Consider the following 27,031-nt stretch of genomic DNA (forward strand, 5'->3'; position numbering starts at 1 on the left):
GCAGCAGAGTCAGGGACGAAATCAGATCAGTCCCTCCGTCCTCCAGATTATACAACGCAACCTCTGAAAGCCATGGTTCCGGTTTTAGGTTACTGGGACATCCGTGGCTTGGCTCAAGCCATTCGCTATTTGCTTGCACATGCTGGAGTGGAGTATCAAGATAAACGGTAGGGATCCTTTACTTTTTTCTGCTTAGGTAATGCAGACTGCATGGTTGTTACCCACCCGCGGATAAAACAGCAACAGGGTAAAACAGCATCGTTGTCTCCTCTGTACTTAGGGTTGCCACCAGGCCGGTATTATACCGGCACGGCCGGTTATTTGCTCGCTCTGCCGGTTGCCGGTAGGAAGGTGATACCGGCAGCCTTTTGCCGGTATTTGTGGCTCAAGACCTTTCATACGGGCTTTTACGGGGTTTTTCCTTCAACATTCCACTACAGCTTGAATAAATCTGGAGCACAGACCAAACTCCGCAGTCACCAGTCGTTTGCTTAGTTATTCATTATTATTATTGTTCATTGTTATTATTATTATCATTGTTATTCATTACGTCTTGTGTTCGGAGGGTACAAGAGCAGTGGTTGTGCAAAGCTGTTGGTGGTTGTGTCGAGCCAGCTAGGACGTTCCTCACCCACTTTCCCTTTCCCACGAGCCTTTCGTCATTTCCCTCCATTCCACCTCCTCTCCCTCAGCCGGTATTTTTCACTCCGAAAGGTGGCAACCCTATCTGTACTAGTAGTCAAATTGATTGTCTTTGATAAGCTGACACAATGCGAGCAGAAGGCGTGAAAATCCTCCAAGTTCACATGGCACCCGCGTGCGCATGACGTTCTTTTCAAAAGTGGAAAAGTGGAAGTCAAAAGTCTGCTTGATAAGGAGGGATTTCGAACGCGGTAGAAAGTGGACAGTAGAGGAAAATTCGCGAGCAAGTGCTGAAACTATAATACTATACTATATAATACTATGCTACTATACTATACTATATAATACTATGCTACTATACTATACTATATAATACTATGCTACTATACTATACTATATAATACTATGCTACTATACTATACTATATAATACTATGCTGTATAATACTATAATAACGGACAGTGCTGATGTCGAACGAGTCTACACAAGCCAACCGATGGCCAAGAACGGCTCAAGTATTGGTGTTGCTTCGATCAACATCACAAGTTTTGCCCATTCAATGGCTTCTACACAAGTTTCTCTCGCGAACGGCAATTTTCTTTCCAAAGCTTCGATTCCGCGAGGAAACTGGCACGAATGAGCAAAGTCGTTATGCAGTGCATAAGTGGGCAAACAATTGTGCGAGTGCAATTGCGTGTGCCACAAGAAAGGCGTATACTTTTTGGCAGCAAATCATTGGAGAGAAGTGTCATTCGGGATGATGGTTGGCTGAGAGCGTGCCATGCGTGAGAAGTTCATTTGGAAGAATATATATATAAAGAAAATGTATTACATTAACCTGATATGTAGAGTGCAAGCAGTAAATAACAGTGGTATATACAGTGAAGCCGGTTAATAACATACAACGAATGACAATGGTATATACAGAGAAACCAGTTGATAACATAGAATGAATAACAACAGTATATACAGAGTAACCAGTTAATAAGATACAATGAATAAACAGCGGTAGATAAAAAGAGACAGCGAAGAACAGTGCATACAATGAACCAGTGAAGAACATTACATTACATTGCATTACATACATTATATGCATTACATTACATTACATGCAATGAACCACTGAAACTATGAGAAAGAAAACCTATACAGCGCTAAATTAGTGAAGAGAGAGGACTAAGAAGGAAAGATAAGACCAGCTTTCATTTGATGTTTTAACACTGTATGAAGGAGAGTGGTAAGACGACTCAACAGTGCGTGAAAAATATTAAGGAATTTTTCACGGTGAACACGTTCGTGGCTAGCCACGTCAATGAGAAAGCAGAGAGGTCCAATTGGTGCAACTCACGGGTCAAAAAGTTTCGCACCTCACCACGAAGGGATGCTACTGCTTCCAGGACCGGAAGGAACCTCGCACGTCTCACCACCGTCCTGTTACGGGCCCTCCATGCAGAGAACATGAAACCCTAAAAAAGTAACCAAGCAAGAATGCAAAGAATGCAAGTCGCCTGGTGTCATACAGCAATTTGCACTCGTCCGACTGCGGTACATCGAGAGTCTCCCCCAACACAAGCTACTTGTCTCGTTTCCCCTCGTACAGGCGCGCTATCGCAGTTACGTGACTGTCGACGTAGCTGTAAAGAGAACTCGGGGAGATGAGTAATCGCGGTGCAACCGGGTTGTATAGCGACGCATTCGGTGGGTGTTGCCGTTCAATGCAATACGAAACCCGGATTCCATGGTGAATGTGAAACATGGCAGCGGTGGAAACCGTCAAGTACTTCACAGGTTTCAGCACGGATATCAACTGGCGCTCAACGAAGCTCGTCAGCAGCTTGCAGCGCATTCGCTCGTGCAGTCTGTGCGGTGTCGTTCCGAATGAAACTCAAGTGTTGCCATGTTCTCACGGTTTTTGTGCGCCTTGCTACCAGAAGATCCGCCAAAGGAATCTGTGCTGCCCAATAGAAGGGCTTACGTTCACCGAAAGTCAGGTAAATCTTATGGAATTCCCGGAAGAGCATCTACTCACTCGTCAGGTTCATTGTTGGAATGTGGAACACGGCTGCCAGTTCGTCGGTTCGTTACTAGAGGTCCACGCTCATTTTCATCGGGAGTGCTCCTTTCATCACGTGATATGCACAAGGTGTAATTGCTACGTCTTGAAGCGTAACATTCTCGACCATTACGAGCGAGGTTGTAGGGAAGAGAATGACGGAGTGAATGTAATGGTTAACGATATCTTACGAAGCAGCAAAGCCACGGAAGCCATTTTGACGCGGCTGGAACACATCCAAGCCTCTCTTCAAGATAGCGTCAACAAGCTTTCTGGGGAAGCGCTGACTGGAATACGTGACGTGAAATCGTCCGTTGCTATACAAACCCGGAAGCTGACCGAGATCAAAGAGAAACAGGCCCAGCTCCATCAGTCGTGTTCGGTCAGTTTAAAAAACTTGGACGCCTCCGTACACAGCATGCCAGCGATATTCCGCCATCGTGATTGGGTCAAGAAGCTGGCGTCTGCGATCTTCAATATCTCTAGTTCCAAAATCTGTTGGGTTGTTACCGATATTGAGAAGCATAGGAGCGATGCACGACAGAGTCCCGTTCAAGTGATCAGCGATAAGTTCCTCTTGGCAAACTACACGGCCCGGCTCTGCCTCAAGTTCGTTCGAAACGAAGGCGACGTTGACACGAACCTCTTCTTCCATATCTGTCGGGGTCCGGATGATGATAGTTTGGAGTGGCCCTTTATTCTGCCTTTGCAAATCTCATTGATTCATCCGAAGGACCGTCAGAAAACGAAAGCGAGAGGGATCGATCCTTGTACGAGCTCTTACCCTGAATGTTATTATAGGCCCGTTGAGGAAAACAATGAGGGCACAGGTGGCATCATTTGTATAGGTGGTGATTTCGATGAGTTTATCATCAGCAACTCCGTCCTGTTATCCGCTGAACTACGCGCAGGTGGCATGCTCTGATGTAGCTTCACTTCGCCTCAAGCTGTGTCGGATGGATGCAACTCTGCATTACAATTAAGTTTTACTTCAAATAGGGTGATTGGTCCGGCTCACGTGCTTTCGAGGACCAGTGGGGAGCTTCCAACAACAACGACAACTTTATTGTGAGATGGTGAATGGGGAGTTTCATCGCCAGGGGCGATATACTCTACCCAATTGCTTGGGTGTTCCATCTCGCCCACGATATGTTGAGTCCTAAGGTGACCGACATGTCGAATGCCGAAACGCGTTCCGATCGAGTCATTGGCCATGAAAGCATTCTTGGAAAAAGACCCTGGATTTTGTGTGTGTGTGTGTGTCAGTGTGTTATCTCCCACCTGCTTCCAATGGAGTATACTAGAGTAATTAAACTTGCGTAAACTCGGATTCTGAGATGGCATTGTCATTCTCTGTTGGTTCGTCGTGTTGTTGTAAAGTGTGTTCACCTGACCTGGACTACGAGGTCCCGGGTTTGTTATATGCAGCTCGTGCGTGTCATTAGCCTAGCAGCGTATCCCGGCAAGAATCCTTAGTCCCTGCATTTTCTCTCCGACCTCCACACTTGTGGGCTCCATTGAGGATCACTCGTTGTATTATAAGATTGCACAGATAATAATCACGTCAGTGTGGCTTGGGTTGGGGTTCAGGGTGAAAGCTGCAAAGCAAAAGGTGACTGGAATGCAGCATTTTAGTGTCTTCTTTGCCTTCCCAAACCAAAATGACGCAGTACATCCCACATGTCGCATTCGAATTTGCAGAAGCGTGCTCAGGTCAGCGTCTTCAATTTTTTTGTTAGCTGTAGCAGAATTACCATATCAATCGAATACTTCATGGAGCCAATGCCGTGCACGGAGGAGGTAGCCTGAGAACTGTGGCTCATTGATGTTATACAACAGCGGGTGGGGGGGGGGGGGGGGGGCATGTTTACTTAGAACAAAAGGAAAGGGAGGATCATGCAAAAAGCCAGCTTATAGACGTTGGTGAAGCGTTATCAGTTCACATAAACGCACAACTGCGCAGACGTCGTGTGACCTCCTAACAGTGGTGCAGAAATAAGGGAATCAAGGCAGCTGTTCGTACTTACAACGTTCGTAAATTACAATTGGTCGATAGGGACTTCTCAAAACCTTCGTGTGTCAAGTCATATGACTTGACACACGAAGGTTTTGAGCAGTCTTTCGCAATGACAGAGAATTTAATCGAAGAGTGGGATATTTTCTATATGCGCTATAACACAATGTGGATTATCCTTGCCGTGTAGAATAATAATTACGAATATTTTTCGGATGAAATTTACGTAAAACTCGAAGCGTATACGAAGAGGGGAGTCAAGTCCTGTAGATCACATAAACAAAATACAGAAGCCGACACTGAAGATTTTTGTTTAAGTTTAATTTGTACAAGCTTTCGCGTGGAGGTACGCTTCCTCAGGTACAAAGTGAAGTACCACTTCACTTTGTACCTGAGGAAGCGTGGACCTCCACGCGAAAGCTTGTACAAATTAAACTTAAACAAAAATCTTCAGTGTCGGCTTCTGTATTTTGTTTATGTAAAACTCGAAGAAAGGGTCATTATTCGGATTACTCAGTATTACCCGATTATTCGGACACGTTCGCGGAACGGCCGCGGGTCCATAGATGTGATGTATAAGAACGTCCAAAATTTCGGAGTCTGTTTGCCCAACCAGCGAATTTCTCTCTTGGGGTGACGGAAAATATTGGTGTCATCCAAAATTCGCGTCGAAAGAAATCAACCAACTAAAATATTGAGGCAAAAAGTAGGCAATGATTGTTCATTTTCCATTCCTCTGAGTAGAAGAGGTCTGTCGCAACGCTTTTGCGGCTTCGTTTTTTGCCAACGGCTTGATTCAAAAGTTCCAGCACGTGCAGTCCGCCCGCGAATCGCGCGACGGCGCTGTAAAGCGAGCTTCACCTAAAGCACACATGTGTTATGTCAAGCCGACTTGCGAACTTGATGACGGCGGTGTCTCTTTTAGCTTAGCTCAATTGGTAGAGCCCTGGACCGACAATCCCGAAGATGTGGGTTCGAGTCCTACAGCTGGCTAACCTTTTCAGTGAATTTAATCTTTCTGCTCTTTTTACAGTGACGAAATGTCTCTTTCTCTTCGGGAGCGCGCATATGATACCGTCTCGCACATTTGTGTGCTGCACGCCTTGCGCTCGTTTGGAGTATTCAGTCGGCTCTTCATCTGGCTCCAGGACTTCATTTCATTTTATTGCACCTGAAGGCGCCCTAAGGGGCATTATATCAGGGGAAGGGCATTCCTTACGGACCGAACTGTCGCTGTCCGTACGTCCCAAGGCCAAAGCCCTCAGCATCCTGTTCCTCAAGGAGTCCCCCAAGGAAGCATTCTCAGCCCGACACTCTTTAACGTGGTGATGGCCGGCCTACAATCAGTAATTCCTCGCAAAGTGTCGTTTTCCGTGTATGCATATGACGTCGCCCTTTGGACAGTAGGAAAATCACGCCCAGCTCTCCAGCGCCGCCTGCAGCTCGCTTTAAACAATATCCATACGTACCTCGGGATTGACCTTTCACCCGAAAAGTGTGTCGAGCTCCCTTTCACGCGTAAAGCTATGGCCAATTTCCCGCTTTGGCTTGGTACAAAGAAGCTTGAACCGGTACGCTTTCACCGCTTCCTTGGCGTGGTAATCGACTCGGACTTGCGCTGGGCTCGGCACATTAAACACCTTGAAACTAAAGTGCAGCGATGGCTCCCCGCAATTCAACATCTTTCTGGCTCAGGATGGGGCTGTGATCAGCGTTCCCTGCTCGCGGTTCACGCGGCATTGGTGAGGGCGACTGTGCTTTACAGCCTTCCTATTCTGCACAGGATATCAACAACTTCATTAAATACACTTCGGTCCCTGTTTGCTCGAAGCCTTCGTCGATGCCTCGGAGTTCCAAGAATGGCTGAAACACGGCAAGTACTGGCTGAAGCTGGTGAGCTCCCGATTGAAGTTCTCCGTGAACGGGAAACGGCTCGGCACTACCTCCGTTTGCGTGCTCACATTCCCCGCCACCCGCTCCTCAGGAAAATTCGATACCGCCCTGAAAGCGACTTCTATCGAGTAGCGCAGAGGACACGCCAGACTCTCACTGGCTTCATAACTGAGGACACCATACTGCCGGAAGCACCTGGTCTCTACCGGTACCGCCCACTTTTGTACGCCTCCCAAACCTTCTGGAAAGAAGAGATCAGGTCCCCCCTCAAGTCCTCCGAGCCCATTTTCATGCTCTGGTACACGAGAAGTTTTCTACGTTTACGGCAGCATATACCGATGGCACATCCCGAAACAACAAGTCCGCCTCAGCATTCGTCATACCATCCGAAGGCGTAGTGCACGGAAGACGCCTTTCACATCCAACCTCCTCCACAGCTGCGGAACTCTATGCCATCCTTGTCTTTCTACAACACATCGCTGATTTTACACCCCGGGAATGGGCAGTCTTTACAGACTCCAAATCTGCACTTCAAGCAATTAAAAATTCCGGCATACGAGGCCCATCCGCACCCCTAGTCACAGATGTGCTAATGGCTTACCACACTATCTACGCCGCAGGCCACAGGCTAGTTCTCCAGTGGATTCCAGCCCATTGTGGTGTCGTGGGGAACGAGCAGGCCCACAGCGCCACAGAAGCAGCACTCTCGTATCGAAAACGGACCCGTATTGTTCTGCTGAGAGGAGACCGCCGTTCAGTTCTGCGACGCCTAGTGACACCCCTGGCTTCCCGCCAACAGACAACCGACATTCTTCCCCCCTCTATGTTGAGCAGAGTTGATCCAACGCTCGCTTTCCGCATGCCACGAAACACCTCTCGTCAAGATGCTGCATTAATCCACCGAATGCGCCTCGATGTGGCCTTTACAGCTCAGTGGCGTTACCGCTTGAGACAAGTTGACTCTCCCACCTGCTGCCACTGTGGTGCTCTTGAGGATCTGAAGCATATTCTTCTTCATTGCCCTCACTACCAACCTTCCCGAACCACACTCTCCGAGTCTCTTCGTCAGCTGGACTCTCGCCCTTTCTCCCTATCGAAATTGCTTGGTCCCTGGCCCAATCCAGCCCAGCAACGCTCTGCGCTCAAAGCTCTTCTGACATTTCTGGACAACATCGGACTTCGATCGTTATTGTGAAGGGGCCCGTTATATTATTCCCCCCATTCCAACCAGCAATGGGGTAGAGTATCGCCTGTGGCGATGAAACTCCCCACTCTCCAAGGTCAAAAATAAAGTTGTGTTGTTGTTGTTTTTCTCTTCGGGAAATGGAAGCTGATGTCATCAGGCAGAGCTGGAAGCGCATTGAGAAATTTTTCCAGCCTACCGGAGCTAGTAAAGTTTATTTTGAAGCGAAATTCGTTTTTTTTTTTCGGACTGCTCAATTATTCGGACTTTTGCCCGATCCCCATCAAGTCCGAAAAATCGGACGGCGACTGTAATTGCATAGCAGCGGTAGTGAAACAGATCACGTGATCAGATTTTAATGTTCTTTCCATGTCAATAGTCAGATGTAATTTCAACAAATCGATAATGAATCGCGCGATATGCACCGCTTGTATATAACTTGACCTGACTGCTTTTTTGGTGAACGGAATGCCCTTGCGATGTTTGCGATTACATTTGGTGTCGAGTACTCCAGTTCTTCATTAGCCGACCTCAAAAACTCCACCATCAATCCCAGTGGACCTTCCGATCCTGATGTGCCGATACTTTTATAACTATTGTATATGCGGCGTACAAATTCTTGCACCTTCAATTTTGTAATTTCTGCCGTATCTCCGAATACGACCATGTCTATGACGTATCGAAAAGCAGCAATAATGGAATCGTTTCGAGGCTCTTCGTTTTCAAAGCAATTTTTTATCACATCCTCCCACGACTTATGGTATCGAGTGAGAGATCCATCTCTTCAATGTAGAGTAACCGTTCGTTCTGCTTCACAGAGTGCTTGCACGCAACTATGAACTGAAACCTCTAATGATATTGCATATCTATAAAGATATCTATGAATAAGATATATATAAGATATCGTATCTATAAAGATATTGCATTGTACTTGCTATGAAAGCACGGCACCCAATACACAGAATCTCACGTCCTCGTACCATGGCCATTCTGCTCGGTGTGATAACTAGTAGAGACATTGAGTAGCAACAGCAACGTTTATTCCAAGGTGGAACCGCGACTGGAATGCAGCGCGGACCAGCAAACAAGCACACACACACACAAAAAAAACCACTCAGCGCGAACCAAAATCAACCTTAGCTTCGTCACCTGAAGCACTATCATACTCGGGAATCATTCCGTCCCCACGTCAATCCTATGCGTGTTATACTCGCTCAAATGACAGTTCGTTTATACTAGAGCTACCAAAACTAGTCATACAAATACAGGAAAAGGATATGCATTCTGTCCTCGATAATATAGCTGACCTGCTCATGGGTTTCCGTCTTTCCGATGACGCGCACGTCAAAGCTCACTCACGAATTTCAGGATGACTCATGATGCTCTTTGTGGCAATGGCCACTATACCTGACACGGCAATGTCCTTGGTTACCTGGCCATTGGGACCCGGTGCGGACATAGGCACGGAGCTAACAGCCATAACTACGAAGCGAACATACGTCTGATCTGACAGATGACGCTGAAATAAACAAGTTTAGAAACAAGGCGTCGAAAAATCCAAATTAAGTATGAATGATGAAAATGTGCGTGTGACGAGTTCTTGAGTGCCGATCGAAGTAGTCGTCGCTACAATACATTCCCGTCTTTCCAAGTATAACTTCATGGTACGGACTTTTGATGGGACCTTTTCTCCGGGGGCCTTTTCTCCGGTCCCCTAACTTCGGGGTAGCGTAGCAATGACAGAGTGAGTCCCCCACCCCTGGAGGGATGAGCAAGTGGAGTTGCTTTGCTTTGACTATGAGAGAGAGAGAGAGAGTGAAAAGCGGGAGATGGCTCGCCTTGGTTCGGACGTTCTTGGTTCGGATGTGTGTGGTGTGCCACACACACACAAACACCTCATCAACGCCATCACTCCGGGGGAATGTGCGAAAAATGGGGCTCTGACATCACATAACAGCCCTTCTGGCGTATCTAGGGTGTGGCAGGTATGGACAGGTGCCATGGGCGCCAGGTGAACAGGGGCGCCATTATGTGGTCGGGTGTGAATGTGCCAGGTCGGGCACTCAACCTGGCACATTCATAAATGATCTAAAGCACCCGCCATTAGAGAGGTTGGAATGTGAAACCTAGTGCGGACCACACGAAAACGCATCCCCGAGGACATCATGTTAACCATGTTGCCATGTGCGCAGGTAGCTCTGGATACGCCACTGCTTCTTGCCGCCAGCGAGGCAGCGCACGAGAAATCGCGTGCTTATACGGCTGCCTATAGGAATAGACGCAACTCTGAGCTCTCTCACGTCTGTGCCAGTGCCCCGAAACTCGCGAGCTCCTCTGCGGGGTAAAGTGAGGCGCTTCATGCGTTGCACGGTAGTGGGAGTGTGACGTTGCCCACTTTAGCTTTCCCAACTCTGTGAGGCCGACAACGGCGAGCACCGCCACATGAGTTTCGGTATTGGCGGTGCCCATCTTCTTCGCTTCTATCACCCTTTTCGGTTTGAAACCTTCAATGCTGGTTCACATTGGTGCAAAGAACCGTATATTACTTTTATCTTGGATGACTTTTCGCAACACCTTTATTATCCAACCCGAATAGTGATAGCATAGGAAAAAGGTATCTTCGTTTTGATGAGATCCAATTTATCTTCAGTTTTTTTGTAGCTAATGAACTTGTATAATCTGGCAGCGTAGTTCTGTTTTGTCAAGAAGGCCAGCCGTCGAAGGTACTGTATAGCTTGGACATGGCGCAGCCCGGGTCCCTCTTCGTGTAGCCTTCTCGGGAGATCGCTCACGTACACATTGAACAGGGTTGGCGATAGTGGGCAGCCCTATCTGAGTCCTGTAGAAATTTTCACTGGCTTTGATTTGAGGTCGGCCAGCTCGAATATAGCCTGGTAACCTGCATATAGACTTTGTAGTAGTATCATGTTGTCGTCACCTTAAGTTTGAACCATAAAGTCTGTCTTGCTGTATGATGAGTTATCTATAGGTAGGTTATCTATTGGTCCAAGTGTGTTAGGTATAATTCGGAGTTATCTTGCTGATTGCTTATTCGATAGCTTGTGTTAGTATAAAGATATTGTCGCTGGTCCTTCTATTGGTTCTGAACCCATTTTGAGACTGGTGCAGTAGATTTTCTTTTTCAAGGCTTGTTGCAGTCTTCTATTTAGAATTTGAGTGAAGAGTTTGTAGTTGTCCAATACTCGCGGGTCCTGTCCTTTCTCCTTGTGCAGTAGCTTTATCCTTGCTTCTTTCCAGCTTTGGGGGATGTTTTTTGAGTGCAAGATGGCGTTGAAGGAGAGGTGTTTCCCGGAGAGTTTCTACTGAGGCTGGTCGTAGGGATTTCAAAAATTCGTTTGGGATTTCGTCCGGCCCTTGTGCTTTGCCATTTTTCAGGGCTTGAATGGTCCGCGCCATCTCACTTTTTGTTATTGGCTCTGTGATGTCAAGATTTAGGCGCTTCCTCGGCCTCTGTTATATCCCTGTATTTGCATTGGGCTGTTCAGCTGACATTGCTGGTTGCTGAGGTACCTTGTCAGGTAGTCATCCATCTCTTCTTTCGTAGTCAGCGACGTACGTGTCCCCATGTTTCAGTTCTAGTTTCCAGACATTGGTCTGTCTTCTGTCCCACCTGTTTTTTCTTTTTTATATATATATCCTGTTCGAGTTTACGGTGCTAGCTGTCAATTTTAGGTACCACAATCTTTCTTACTTTCTCTTTTTGTTCAATATAGCGATTCGAATTCGCATAAACGTCGATTCATTATTTCTTAGTTTACTTTGTAGCCCGTCGATGCAAAGAGGCACCAGGGGGCACTACTATCCAACCAAACCGTCACTTGAGGTGTACAGGGAATATAAAAGGGAAATACAGTCGGGGGAATTTTCGACAACTCTAGAGCAAGCGCGCTGCTGTTTGAGGCAAGGACAGGAATGTTACGAACGAAAACTCATGTCGCAAAATATACAAAGGTCTCATATAAAACATGCGGTATATGTGGACAAGAAGAGGAGACTGCGGAGCATGTCATACTGGCATGCGAAGGTATTCAGCCAACGCAGGGCGATGTGACCTTATGGGAAGCACTATACGGAGTGTGCGACAAATTGGTGGCGCCGCGATGCGGCCTCCGGAGAAAGTACCTTGCGTGACAGCCACTGGGTAGCCAGTTTTGTTTACATGTGAACTGCGGGTGTCTGTTTTTTTTTTTTTTTGCCACACCGGAACTGTTGCATCGCTAACTGTGCCAGCACCTAAAAGAACTCTTCATATTAGGGACCTGATGTTTCATTTCTCGTGATTTCTATGCTTCCAATACCACCGAGGGCACTAGACTGGCAGCGAATAGCGTTTGTGACGCGCGTTCGGCCATTGCATGAGGTGTGCACAGCATATTCTATTTCTTTTGTTCTAGTTTCAATGAAACTGAATGAGGACCTGCAAAATGATCAATGATTTACAGTTGCCACTTTCGTGACGGTGAAACGCCGCTGGATCGTGATACAGATTGAGGTGTTTCATCGCCAGTGCCCAGAGCCGATATTGCTCCTGGTAATCTGGTTGACGAGCCTCACAGTGAGAACGGAAGTTCTACGTTATCCAAAAGATTTAGTTTTAGTATTAATGCACCAACCATTCCACAGCTGTCGTGCCGCAAGCCTACGGCGGTAGCCGAGGTAAAAACTCATACAATTTCTTCTTTGAGGATCTCTTTAGCGTTATTGTATCTGAGGATACTGGAAAAACTGCAGTACAAGTTTAGACAATAAGTTGTGACCTCATGTCTTTATTTGTATGGATAAAACGGACGCACGATGTAGATTTCAATGACGAAGCTATGTGTGTGCAAAGAGGACGAAAGGAATACAAGACTCAGTCAAAAACATATTACAAGTGTCTGGAATCAGAGAAATACATATAGCCTTCGCTAGCAAGCCAGGATTTTGTGAGTCGACAAGTAACCTTCCTCTCGACGTATCACTTACAGGTGTTTTGACCAGACAGACGCCAGTGGCTGTTCTCCTTCCGCACTGTTATATACATTATAAATACGGTGGTTGCTTCTGTGCAGTTTGTCTGCATTCTCTTCGTTCGCGCCCCAGAAAGGTTCCACATTATTTGCACTTCGAAAATTAGCCCTTCTAATTACGGCGGTCGCCACGCAAGCTTTCCACTTGAGAATTAATAGAACGGGCGGCGTGGTATCACGTCGTATACTTCCAAGATCGCCACTGGCGGCGCTGTCGCGACAGAGTAGCGCGCCCCCTTTAGGTGTCGCACGGTCCCTATATATCTATATATATGTTTCCGAAACGATAGGGGCGAAGTTAACCTCAAAGTACAAAGGACCGACTAAATGATTGGTGGCATAGGAATAATGTAGTTGTCTCCAATGCAAACACCGGCAGTGTGAATTAATTCTGATCATCCGAAGCAATCCGAAGTAATTTCATCTCAGTAATGTGTCAATTCTAGGCTAGGTGGCGCAAGCTACCGCCCGCTCCAATGGGAAAAGCCACAGTAGCCACTGTAGTAGCCACTAGCCATCCATCCATCAAAGATGGCGGCGCGCCGACTTGTGTCGAGTGTTTGGAAGTAAAAAGTTCCCCCTTTTTTTGTAGTTTTTGAGGACCCTCATCGAAGGTGAATCAATGAACGCATCCTTTTAGGGGAGGTGAATCGATTCACTCAGTTCAAGCTACTCATTCGTTCACTGAGAACGAATTATTCACTCTCGACCCTCTCGCCCCAACACTGGGTCAGATCTCCCGCCAGGCACACAGGAAAGCGCAACATGTGGAGCAGTTTTTGCATCTTTTGGGGGCGAGCATGACTTGCATGCTTGCATGTATGTGACATGTTTCGATAACGAAGTGCTACAACTGTGTAGAGTGTAAATAGAAGATGCGGTAGCGTTGAGTGAAAGGAAAAGGCAACGAGTCTTCGAAACCGGTGTCGCATCTAAGGCGACTTTCATGGCAAGCTGCGAAATCTCACGATTGCGCGCTTTTGAAAGCATAAGCATTTTGGAATAATGATACAAATCAGGTCATACGTACTAGTGAAAGTGCGTCTGGTCGGGATCGTTGTCTGCCATGAGCATTGTTCCTTATTCGAAATACAATATTATCCACCATGAGGCCCTTTTGTTCTCATCGCTTCTATTCTCGGAAATGTTCATCTCTTGGACGAACGGGGAGACGCTAAACATCGTTGCAATTCACTTTTCAGACTACTACTACTATGGCCTACTGCTGTGTGCCTCTGTGCAAATCTGATGGGAAAAGACCAATTCCAGGAGAGAAAATCACGTTCCATGAAATACCCGCGCAACTGGATATTCGGGAGAAGTGGTTGGCTGCTATCCGAAGGGATGACTGGTCACCAAACTCAACCTCAAACTACTCGAAAGTATGCAGCAGACATTTTCTTGCTTCGGACTTCCTGGAAGGCAAGAGGCGGCGACTTAAGAAGGATACTGTCCCATCTGTCTTCAAAAACTTCCCATCCTACCTCCAACCAAAGGTCACGAAGGAAAGGAGCGAGACTAGCATCCGAAAGCGGGCACGTTCACCTCCACCCGCTGTACCCAAGAAAAGGATCCGCTGCGAAGCTGAGTCACCACAAGGAGTAGGAGAAGTCTCAAATGAGCTGCACACGCAGGAGACCACGTACGACCTTGCACCATGTCCTGCCAAACAGAACTCTAGCCATTATGAAAGCGCAGGAGGGCCTGACACCTCTACCATGAGAGGAACTAAGGTTCGCTGTGGTGGCGGCCTGTCGTCAACACCAGCAGTAGCATTGCTAACGAGAGATCAGTCAACCCAGGCAGACATACGGAAGACGCAATACGCCACTCAGCTGGGGCACCGTAGGTGTACTCGGAAAGCTAGAGACTTGAGAAGGCAGGTCGAACGACTGCGAAGAACAGTCGACAGCTATAAAATGGAGCTGGAGAAACTATGCGAAGACCAAGATGTGGGAACCTTCTTGTACATCAGAAACAAGGCTGCAGATAATGATAGTCAGGCGACATTAATCATAGATCAAGTGCGAAACTTCCTTGCGAAGCGGAATCTATCCTGCGCAAACTGAATGAGACAAGACAAGACTACCTGCCTAGCCTTTAACTGTCAACCCACGTTGGGGCTACATTGCTCGCGTCGTGACTGAAAAGGTGCACTGCGAAAGCTGTTGTCAGCTTGTGCTTAAGGCGAAGTCGAACCAGGCTGCTCAGGGGCTGACAATACCATACCTGCCAACTCTCTCGGATTATCCGGGAGACTCCCGAATTTCGTTCAGCCTCCCGATTGTACAGATACGCCATCCAATCTCTCGGGAAAATTGGGACCTTTGGGCTTTTCTTCTTCATTTCATTTCGTTTTTCATTCAAAGCTTCACAGACACATTCCTGAAGGATTAAGACAGCCTGTAACATGTGCTTCACGACATGACTCTCAGTGGCTGGAGGTCGCACCAGATCGCATGTTTCATTGTGTCTGTGCTTCTCCAAAAGACATGCTATCGTCCTATCTTCAGACCTGTCTCGTACGATAGTTCCGTCACCTCCGATGGTGCACTCCAAAACGAAGGAATACCTGCAGATGTTCCTCATATGTGCAAAGTGCCTTTTCGCAGGTTTTCTGGTTGAGCACAACCAGACAACGCCTCTCCATAATTGTGGTTGACGGACGAAGCGATAGGGCGCCGCAGCCCCACCTGATAGTGGCTACTAATGACGTAGAGGAGTCGCAATACAGTGGCAATGGTATTTCAGGTGCACAAAGTTAATGAGTTCCCCCCCCCCCATACCCCCTTGCACGGCGGGCAGTCTTCCGAATTTTAAGTTCGTCAAGTTGGCAGGTATGCAATGTATCAACATCGAGGGGGGCTCCTGTACCCCTTAGATGACCTTGTTTACATGCTGTGCGTTTTGAGGCAATTTGCTGAAGGTGGTGCTCTCCAGTCAACCGAAACCATCAAAACCACTGGGCACGCTGCTGCGCTTTGCAGTGCCTGTAGTCTGTGAGTGCCCCCTACTACAACACCCAGAAAACACTAGGGAGCACAGACTTGAGCTTGTACAGTTGATCTGCTCGAAGTTTTTCTGGCCACTTCTTACAAATAATGCGTTCCATGTAACCGACAGAAATGACGCCACAAAAACTTCTGTCAGGAGGCCCCTCTCAAGAGAATACCTGACACTGAAGTGACTTCTGGCTTTCCAGAATGTACAAGCAGAACTCACTTCCACTAGAGTATTCCAGTGCTCAGGCTCTCTACCTGTTACACATCTTGTGGCAGTTCACTACATTGCGCTACAATTACTGCATATTTTCTTCCCTTTCCTGGAGTGTTGTACTTGTGTGCTATTCTTTCCCATGCTGTTTTTTTTTTTTTTGCAAGAAGTTGTACGCATATAAAAACAGACAAGCTGCGTCAATTTATTTTGAGTGGCCTACTGCACTCATTTACTTTCAGTTTTAAAGATCTTGTACGTGGCTACAGCTTCACACACGGGTTCACATTCTGCGTGGCTGGCATAGGGGCGTCTGCATTTTGTCAACAGGTGGTCAAAACAGAATCTCACCGAAGTTCATTTTCATGCAAGAAAGGCAAGCTGGACAGTGCATCGCGAATCACCTATGAAACACAGAAGAGCATAATCGCTATGGAGACCAGTGCTTCAAGATGTTTTTGTCGGTGCTGTGTGGATATTGGGGATACATATCCCTACGAATTTACTCATTATGGATTTATGTTGTGTGTGTTGATGAGGGACATGCTTTCAAAACATGTAAGTGCCGAATCAAGTTTCAACTGTTGTTTTTTTTTAATAGGTCTTGCTAGCGATTTTCAACTGCTTGGTGAATATCACACTTATACAAAACATATGAAATAACTTTCACCTTTATGTCTGCCACTTGTAATTTTTCACATCTACTGTATTGTTACATATGTAAGAATAAATGTTTACGCAGAAATGGCATCGAGTGTAATTTTTTTTGCAGCAAAAATATGCTTACTGCTCATTTGATGCAATCGAATGTTACTGCATATCCAAATGGTGCATCGACAATGAGAGTTTCAGGGTGACTTTAATGGGAAAATCCTTGCTGTGGGGCTGGTTGGGCTAATGGGAAACTAGGCTTGCCTCCAAAGGATGTAATTGAGAGTGGTTCCATTTCGTTCCCATTGACATTTACACTGATTTCTTATTGAAACTCACTAAATTCCCGCTGTTTTCATTATGGTATTGGTCCAAAATTGTCGATTGGGAATGAGAAATTTTGGTCACTTTCAATGAGGACTGTGAATGCGATATCCAAAACCGTATGATTTCTGGGCTGTTTTGAATAGACCTCTACGAAAGAACGTCATCATGACGTTGGTAGTCAGACTGAAACCGCTGAAACCGCAACGAATATTAAAGGGAGGGCTGAGTTCCACGAATGGACACTTTTGGAATGAAAAGTAGGACTCGCAATCTCCTCAAGACCGTGGCTTTCGGACGTAGTTCAACCAGTTCAACTCTACCAAATTCGTGGCGCTGTCGAACACTATGACGTCATTTGTTTACAAACAGGCCCACAGCTTCCACCCTCCACCTCCTCTCCAACTTCCGCATTCGCGTGGTGCTCCTCTTGGTAACCCGGGTGACTCGCTTGCGCCGTGAAAAAAATGACTCTGAAGGCATACAAAGCAGGTAAATTGTCTGCACGAGTGACGAATCAACTTATTGCTGTGTATTTCAATGCGTACCTATTAAACGCTCATTTGAAAGGGTTGGGAGGTAATCTTAGGTCGTTCACCTCAACTCGTAGAAATGCCTCCACCTCCACCATTCGCACCGAAGTCCGCGGTCAGGTAGTCAGGAAGCTTCCCAGTTGTGAACTTGAAACAAATATGGGATGTTGAATGAAGGGCAGCTCTTTGGGGCTTTTGTTGGTGCATTACGTACTGAGAACGGGAACAGTGCGCCGTAGTAACACGAGGTAGCGACATTTATGGCTAACAGTCTTTATCAACACTTTATTATGGAAAGTTGGTGGACGCATTTTTATACAAACAAAGTAGGTCATCCACAACTGCGTCCCCGTGACCGGTCTTTTCACTCAAGCAATATAGCTTCCGTCTGTCAGTCAGCGTATGTTACACTCCCTCTGAAAGCGATACTGAAGCCGAACTGATGCAAATTGATCAAGGATAAAGCCTGTCAGATATGTTTATCTTCCACTATCTCCCTCCCTCCCTTCCCGGACCCCCGACCCGCCCCCGACCAGGCCCGGTCTTGTTATTGGCTCTGTGCTCCGGGCCGACAAAATACGCCGGCACAGCGGGCCGGGACCGGGCCGACAAACATGTTTCCGAGAGTCAGGCCCGGCCGGGCCACACAGCTAATTCCACACAATGGAGATCCATTAGTTGATATCATCATGCGCTTGCGTCATTCCTGTGCATATTTTGCAAAGACAAGCAAAGGACACTGCATTGTGCATATGATTCGACCCTCTAGAACCTTCTCAAAGCCACTTTACATTGCTCCTCATGTATCTCACAATCACGTTGGCAAAGCTTGGTGAGAGGGGTAGGGACTGGGAGAAGGTGTTTCTCGACAGCGTCCTCTACCTCCTCAAAAACTTGACAGTGTAACGATAGCGCCCATGCCCGCGTGCGTTCTGGATTTAATTTGGTCTCGTGCGGTTACGGTGTTAAACTGTCGTCACTTGTATGTTTGTGGCCTTGTCTTCTCTGCTTATAAATTTACTTATAAATTTGTCTGATAAGCCCCAGAAATGCCTACGTCACGGCTGGAAATACTAGGCCGGAATCTACTTGCCGAGTCGCCAGGCCGGGCTCTACTCACTGGGTCAACGCGCTGGGCTGCGTAAAAATATGAAGGCCCAGGTCGGGCTGGGCCATTTTTCGATGCGTCCGGGCTGGGTTGGGCCCTGAAAAGTCGGCCCGTCCAGGGCACTACTTGAGATGGTGGAAGCTACACATCTCCACTAACACGCCCCTGTCAGATATGTGTAGCTTCCACTGTTTCCCTCTATAAATAGTGGAAGTGCATATCCCACAGGCTGGATGCATGAGCTTGGCTTCCAGGCAGTACCACACATTGACTGATACAGACGATCAGGGGTGCAGTTGTGGATGGTAGTTTAACGTTTGTATTTAATGGCGAATTCGGGTGGTCATCTTGTGGCAACATGGCCTAGCGCTCGGAAATTGCTCGGTTGGTGCCTGAGCAGGATCACGTGACCGTTGCCACCCGAACATGAGTGCCAGGAATCTAGCGGTTTTAGTCACTTTGATAATGCTATGGACATCACCGTCGCCCGTGTTCGGGTTTTGTTGTCTGCTAAAGCACATGAAGCACGACGTGTGGGCCAATGAGGGCACTTGCCACCGTTGCAGTGCGAATATGGCAGCACCCGATCAGGCCCCCTAAAGCTATATTTAGGCATAATTATTACGCATTAGGCATTATTAATTGTTACTTCTTGAACACCGAATATTGACCACGACAACACACCCAACAGGTGTACGGCCAGCTGGTGCATTCCTATCGGAAATGATTGAAAACACTTTGCTGTCTGAAGTATCGCAGTCTGACAATATAGCTGTCGCTGATGCATACTCCTGCTTTATACACCTGCAACTGATGTTTCCAACTGTTGCGATGAATTGGACGGGGAAGTGACAGAAATCTTGCCGCAGGCTCGATGGCTTCCTGCATGATCAGTTGCAGATGACAAGGCATAAGTTGCATCTGTTCCTCGTAATGCTGTTTCAGCGTTCATCTGCCAGTTTTTGTAACCTGGAGCACAGAGCACAGCCTACCTGAAAGCAACAGAAGTCAAACTACTAGTGAGACCGACAGCCGCCAAATGCGCACTGTTTCCAATTCCCCGCAGCTCTCGCTTTCTTGCATGGTCCCCGACCTGATGCCACAAAAGTTAGCAATGTGTCACGACAGTGAGCTGCTTTCCTGAACTGAAAGTGCTAAAGGAGCTGTATCAATGCATACACTGGTCATATACACCATGTTAATTAATGCTTGAATAGCAACACTAATTATCATACCCATCGCACAAGGTATTACACTGTGAAGGGTAACAACATGGATGATGATACAACTTCCTTAGTCTATCCAACAGCCATCACTGATTGTATAATCCAGAGGAGTTAGATATATCGTTTAAGGGTATTCTATGAAGCTGTGCATGACATCAGCTCTGGTAGTTTTGCTACAAGACAATAACGGGACATCTGTAGAACACACTTGGGAATATACTCGAGTAAATGTCACGTGTAGCAAGCAAAATTCATACGGTGAACATGTAAATCCTGTAAAAATCTCCTTTATCGGACAGAATACCACACATCCTGCCCAACCTTCATACATGAAAGTAGGGTGAGGCTCCTTAGTCTTGGTATAGGGTACTGCCCCACCCTGAACCCAGGCTAAGGAACCTCACCACCGTTGCCCCCATCTTCTGACTCTCCTGACCTCCACTGTTCATAGTGCAGATCAGTGTTGCCTGTTGGCCAACGTTCAATTGTTGTGTTAGTGTCTCAAAGATGACAAATTGTTGCTAACATGCTTGTATTGGTTTTGCAACTTTATAGGATCTCAATTTCCACCTCTGCAACCTGGAAAATTGCGAATCTACAGCATGCGTTTTTGTCCCTTTGCTCACCGGGCCCTCATTGTCTTGGCAGCGAAGAATATTGAGTGAGCACTTGTAGTATATCACCATTTCTATTAAGATTATTTCTGTGTTATTGCATGTTTGCATTTTGCTGACACTTTCTCACAATCAGTCAATGGAGCGGTAATGCCGGCATTAAGAACAGTAGTCTCGGTACCTTCTTCCGAAAGAGTCTTATTCAGAGAATTCCGCTAATTCCTCCAACCTGTCGGAGAACCAAGCTCATGGTGGGGTTTAACCCAATGACTTCGAGATAACCGGAGACACTGAACAGAGATGACGACATAGACAAGCGTTCACACACAGTAATGTTTATTTTACGGAACATACATTCTTGCACCCAAAAGCCTCCGAATGGGGAAAGAGGGGGCCAAGGGAGGGCTTGCTCACGCAATTCCCACGCGTAACAATTTCGATTGATTCCTTGAACGGGCCGTAAACAGGCCGCCAAACATTTCACAAATAATGGTGCCGCGTGAAAGAACGTAGGTCAAAATAGAGCCGCATCCGACCCGCATCCACACACACGTTATCCGCATCTGCAACATACAAAACAGTTCACATCCGCATCCGATCCGCGGAGCAAAACGCGCCATCCGCGTCCGATATGCAAAATCCGCACGTTTCGAAGGACGTGTAAAGACTGCCGGAAGCATGTTGGTATAATTTCGGATGCCTCCATGCTGTCACGCAAGGACTCACGACGACGAGCAAAGGTAAGCCCTTCAACAAATGCGATATGGAGAGACTTCTGGAATGCGTGGAGCGCTACCTCACCGGTGCTCGCACGGTTCCGTCTTGGCCGTGCATGGTCAAAGGTGAAACTGAGCATGCGGTCACTGTCGGTGCGCAATACAGATAAATTGCTGGTGGAAAAATTACAGCTCGTGGTATATCCGTATCCGATCCGCTACCGATCCACTGCCTTCGCATCCGAATCCGACCTCGAGCCATCCGCATCCGATCCGCACACCGCAGAAAGTGCTAAATTTTCATCCGAATCCGCAAGTATCTTCCGGATATCGCGGATGGTGCAGGGCAGCTAGGTCAAAACACCCAAATGTACATTTCGTTCGGCTCGTGCCAGCACAGTGACCCATATAAATGCTTTCAAAGATGAGTAACCTGCGCACCTCTCTCCACCATGCATGCGTCACGTGGCTACGTAGCCTTTTGCCGTCCAATCAGGGTGGGTTGGGGGCGGGGTGCTCCGCTGAAGGGTCAAATCACCATGGGGTATGTGAAAAAAGTATACTTGTCAGGTATGTTTCTCGACGAAAAATGGAGAAATGCAAAAATTAACTTGCAAGTTAGGGTTACAAATGGTGAGTTAAGTGGGTGCAGGTAGTGTGGGTTCACCCGCGCTTCCCACAGACCCATTGTGGGTACACCCACATTTTAGGTGCGACCCACAGCAACACTGAATTTTCTACCCACAAATCGCAAAACTGCATCTTGCATAACCATCATGCTGAAGTTTTGAATATCTGAGCCAACAGCCGGTGCACTTCTCAGTAAGCCACAAAAAGTTCCTATAATTTTACCCAAGGAGTCCTGAAAACATACGAACACTTATTAGAAGGCTTGACACGTTATGTTATCTACTTTAACGTATATTGTACATCAAATAGTGGTTGTTTCTATGGTCTGCAGTGGCAAGCACATCTGTTAACAAGCTTTTTTGTAATTTGATAGGCTTTGTTATTTTGTTTCTTCTGCTTTCCTTTGATTCTATCTGGTGCCCCATCCTGTGTTGCTCCCATTAAGCATTTGAAGTTCTATTCCAAAGGTACAGTTTCCTTATGAAAACACACCTTTCGTCTGTTTCAGCCACGAAATTGTGAATATTGATTTGAAGAACAAGCCAGACTGGTTCCTTAATGTCCATCCAGTTGGCAAGGTGCCAGTGCTGCAGCAGGATGACAAAGTGATCAACGAGTCCCTTATTTTGTCTGAATACCTGGACGAGGCTTACGGTTCATCCAGGCTCCTCCCTACGGATCCCTACCTGAAGGCTCGGGACAAGATGTTTCTTGAAGTTGGTTGTTCGGTAAGTTTATTGGGCTCGTGGAAATACATGTTGTATTAGTGTATAGCCGGCATGCAAGCTATTGCAGACAGCTAACCTGTATTGCTTTTACGAGAGAAACATCACGTATGCTGTTTACACGTTTACACACGTCTGCAGTGTGGAAGTCAGAGGCACGACAATCTCCCCTGCCGTCTTCTTTCTACTCGACTACGGCCATTTATAATGTTACCGAGCGATGTGTTGATAATGAATGCGGCCTGACATATCTTACTGCACATTTGGGTGTATCACATAGAGATTATACTGCTTATAGAGTTCTGAGGAGGAGACTAAAGAGAGAATAAGAACCTTGGTACAGTTGAACCGCGATATCGCGTACCTCGATTCAAAAACGAAATCCTTTATTCAACGTACGATTTCTGTTGTACGTACTCTTCTCCGCGGAAGTAAATGCATTTTTGTGCTCGATTTAACGAAGTTTCTTCGATTGACGTATTCTATTTCACTAAGCCTGCAATACAAGAAACCAGACAAAATGTATTCCAGCGCGCCAGAACTGTAACTGTACATGCAATTGCATGTACTTGCATCAGAAAGGATGGTTCAGGCAAAGCTTTTTTTTCTGTGTGCTCCTGAATGGCACTGTAAGTACAGCTATGAGGTTTGTGCTCTGCTAAACTTGCATGATAGTAGAGCACAAGATTGCTGTTCGTATTTTTAAGGCAGTCTTATGACAAAATGACGTACGCTAGAATTGCCTGCGTGAGTAGGCACGTCAACCTTTTTTTTTTTTCCGGAAGTTCCACTTTCATTCAGTTCGAAAGTTCGAATTCAGTATACATGACAGAAGCAGAGTTTTCAGCTTTAGCTGCTCTGCACCAAATTAGCTACTTTCCTACAGATGTGGCACTGCAACTTGAGCAATTGCAACTTTTGGCTTTTGTGGATGCGTTTTGACTTCGCATTTTAGATTCCTGTGTGCCTAAATCTGGAGAGATATTTTCATTGTGGCACCACATGTAAAACTGAAGAACATTCATTTCTCTCCCCCTTGGTGATTGACCCTCTCTCAGTCGTTGTGATGTCCCCCAGATTGCTTTGTCTCTGTGCTAATATTTTGACACTCGTTAAAGAACCCACAGGTGGGACCATGTAATTCATCAACACACTGACTCTGGCTTCCCCGGTGTTGCATCTAGAGAGAGTCACAAGTTATTATGCGAGTTCTGAACTGCTTTCTTCTTGATTTGACAGCGGGCACTAGGCCACTCTTGTATTGATTCCTAGTTATGTTGCACGTGAAAACTAAAGCATCATGCACGTCGTTAGAAGAGCAGCAACACACAAAGACACAGACATGGAAACAATGCAGTTCTTTGGCATGAATTGCGCATACTATTTCAACTTCAGGCTGCCACATCGGTCGTGAAGATATATTACAACAACGAGGACAGGCTGGAGATCTGGAGTAACTGGATAGAAAAGTTGAAGGTCATCGAGGAAGAACTAGCTTTACGGAAAACGCCATATCTATCCGGTAAGTGTGGAAACTTGTGTTTGTCACAGATACGAATGCCTTTCATGGACCGCATTACAGAAATAAGATGTACAGTAACACCCATTATATCAACGGCGCACAGACAAAAAAAGAAAGAAAAAGAAAATGCATAAGGCAAGTTGACTAAAATTGTACCTTTATTGAGCAAGGACAAGGGTGCAAGAGTGCTAAGGTTGAAGAATATCACTTAGCCAGGTCTGGAGCATGCAGTAACTGGTGTCGGTAATAACAGTTTCTTCAGAGCAGCATGTCAGGCCCATCAGGTCACTGTGTACACCATTCACTTCCACAAAGCTGCGCACAACAGTAATCGAAGCGAATGCTGTGTGAGGACGTTCTGCTTGCTTTTCAGTACAGTGGATTGAAGACTGCAGTAAAAAAAGGACAACGTCAGGACACCAAATTGATATGCAAAGTGTGTTTTTGCACATGCTCCATCCTTTACTGCATCAGTGATGGCTACCTTTGATTTTATTGTGAGAGCTTCATACTTCACCATGGCCTACTTAGCATTGCAGCCGTTGTTGTGTTACTGACGTTACGACGACACAAAGTGACAGACATGACGTGGGGCCCTGCAGCTAACTGCAGGAGACAGGCGAAGGCGAGAAGGGTATGCTAGCTGACAGGCTGCTGCCTGCAATGCATAGACAATGGCATAGACATGGGAAGTCTGTGAGCCGCCATTTGTTCATGTTGGCAGGGCCACATCACGATGAAGCAAGACGTTGCCCTCCCGCCTTGGTAGTCTCACTTCAGGTGATATAATACAGCATTCCAATGCCTGCAGCGGCCTTGTGCTATCCTCACCTAGCGTACATGCCCAGTGCTGTGAGAAGGGGAAGGGTCATGCTAAACACCCTGATGGATACATCAGAGCATTTCAGCACGTGTATCTAACCTACGTATATCGATGTAATATCGATAAGAATATCCATATCGTTCCATCCCTACTTTGTCGATGACTGCAATACTTCAACTGGCCATTTTCAGCTGCATGCTCTTTGATAGGGAATTCCAACTGTGACATCAAAGTATCTTGAAAGTTACTTTTAACCCCTTGCATGTTTTGGACGAGTCAATCTTGTCCTCCAAGTTCAACCCCTTAACTGCTTTGGACGAGATTTTGGATGATCTTTTTGGTTCTGTACGGGTAAAGTGCAGCACGGCTGTTTAAAGCTAAACACTTAGAATGAGCTGGCAACACAGGTTTTTCAACATGGCGTTCTGAGGGTCGTCGTCACATCTCAGGCATTGTGGTTATTGCGAAAAGAATTGATCACGAGGTTTTTGAGGGTTCGGACAGTGACTCGATTTAGGTGTGCCTGGGAAGTGAAGAAGACGACAGTGATCTGGAATCTTTGGTCTCTTCCATCAAAGAGGATGACGATGATACAGCTAATTTAGGATGCAGTTGCCAGTGGTGTTCCGTAAACAAAGATGACCCACTGCCTGCGCCTATCCGGTTCCCTTTCTAAGAGGCACCTGGTAAACATTTCAATGTTTTGGGACGTATAAAGAACTGGACGTCAATAAAAGTGCTCCTACCTTTGCACCTTCGTTTCACCCCCTTGCTAGAGGACATAATATACCCGCCATTGTTTTAGATAGAGATGAAATTTTTGTGTTAGCTTCCACAGAATGCCAAATGCTATGACTGTCACATTGCTTAAGTGATCAGAGTTTGCTCCCAGGTTGTGTTAACAGTAGTTAGACTTTCTTTCCAGCACAGAGTAATGTATAATTTTGAAGAGTTTTAAATCATGAGTGCAAATATGCACCCTTGTGCAGTACTGTATTCTGGGTCAATAACAATACTGAGCATGAACAAGTATACAATTTCTCTTTCTCTAGGTGCACGTGCAGGCTTCACTGACTATATGACTTGGCCCTTCTTCCCAAGAGCCGCGGCATTCTCCGCGGTATTTCCAGAGCTCAAAATGCCGTCCCCTTCTCAATATCCACTTCTTGTTTCATGGATGAACCTCATGAAGAACGACCCTGCTGTGGTGGCTGTCATAAACGAGGCCCATCTGGTTGAATACACAAAATGTGTCTTAAATGGAATTTTTGATTATGATGTGGGTCTGTGAACATTGCGATATATCTGACTTATTCCTTTACATTATGCTAAAGCCCTATGCAATTACGTATTTTCTACATCTACAGGGCTTTACCATTTGTTTGTCTGTGATAGTTTTCTTTCTGGTCGCGCATGTTGACAACAGGGATTCATGGTTGCTAGATAATATGAAGTTGGAGGTTGTTGCTTGGCCAAAACATATCCATTTTTGTACACTGTAACAAGATCTGCTTGCTTATGTGGGTTCCTTACAAAGGGAGACACTCGCAGTTTATTCAGGGTGCTTTGTTCAGGGTACCATTGTTATTACTTATGCCACGGTTTTGTGGATACCGTTGTGATGAGACAGTCTTATACTCTATGCAGCAGATATACAAATACATAGTCCTCTATGCTTTCCTTTTTAAGTGAGATTTCACTACTCAATGCAGTGTGAGTCATGCGCATCATTTACATTGCTTGTCAACTGTATACACTGTTGTGCTAAACAGAAGAAATATTTTTTTAAGGGATGGAATATAATAAAGCCATTGTTAACAAAGCCCACTGTACGTCACATTTTGCCCGTTGGCATTACAAGTAAAGCAGTGGAGGCTGTCTGCGACCGATTCAAATTTCTGCTTTCTGCTAGGACGACAGTCATCATTGTTATGACCTTAGGGGGTGACATCCAATTTCTACGGGTGTGCGAATATTCGAATTCTTGAATTAGAATCGAATATCAAACGCTCGAACTATTCGATTCGCGAATCGAATATCCAATATTCGATTTTTCGAATATTTGACTATTCAACGAATATGAACGATTCCACGAATATGAACGACACAACCCGAAAGCGGGCTTCACCTG

The 27,031-nt window shown here is 46.2% G+C and overlaps 2 protein-coding genes and 1 long non-coding RNA gene across 4 annotated transcripts; all 3 read left to right on the top strand.

Annotated features, from left to right (window-relative positions):
• Nucleotides 1-26,723, top strand: LOC135400688 (glutathione S-transferase omega-1-like). Of its 2 annotated transcripts, none has more exons than XM_064632525.1 (5): nt 1-167; nt 20,426-20,531; nt 22,339-22,558; nt 23,951-24,077; nt 25,953-26,723. In XM_064632525.1, the coding sequence occupies exons 1-5, from the start codon at nt 140-142 to the stop codon at nt 26,189-26,191; spliced, it is 720 nt and encodes a 239-aa protein (XP_064488595.1). In that variant the 5' UTR covers nt 1-139; the 3' UTR covers nt 26,192-26,723. The 2 variants fall into 2 exon arrangements, with proteins under 2 accessions (XP_064488595.1, XP_064488596.1); XM_064632526.1 differs by lacking the exon at nt 1-167 and adding an exon at nt 17,382-17,495.
• Nucleotides 2,229-4,025, top strand: LOC135400685 (TNF receptor-associated factor 2-like). The gene has a single exon (XM_064632522.1). The coding sequence runs from the start codon at nt 2,397-2,399 to the stop codon at nt 3,618-3,620; it is 1,224 nt and encodes a 407-aa protein (XP_064488592.1). The 5' UTR covers nt 2,229-2,396; the 3' UTR covers nt 3,621-4,025.
• On the top strand, nt 13,135-16,778 carry LOC135400690 (uncharacterized). The gene is made up of 2 exons (XR_010424632.1): nt 13,135-13,429; nt 14,018-16,778. It is a non-coding gene; the product is annotated as an uncharacterized LOC135400690 (long non-coding RNA).
• Nucleotides 26,724-27,031: the final 308 nt, after the last annotated feature.

Source organism: Ornithodoros turicata, chromosome 7, assembly GCF_037126465.1.
Source record: "Ornithodoros turicata isolate Travis chromosome 7, ASM3712646v1, whole genome shotgun sequence".
Taxonomy (NCBI): domain Eukaryota; kingdom Metazoa; phylum Arthropoda; class Arachnida; order Ixodida; family Argasidae; genus Ornithodoros; species Ornithodoros turicata.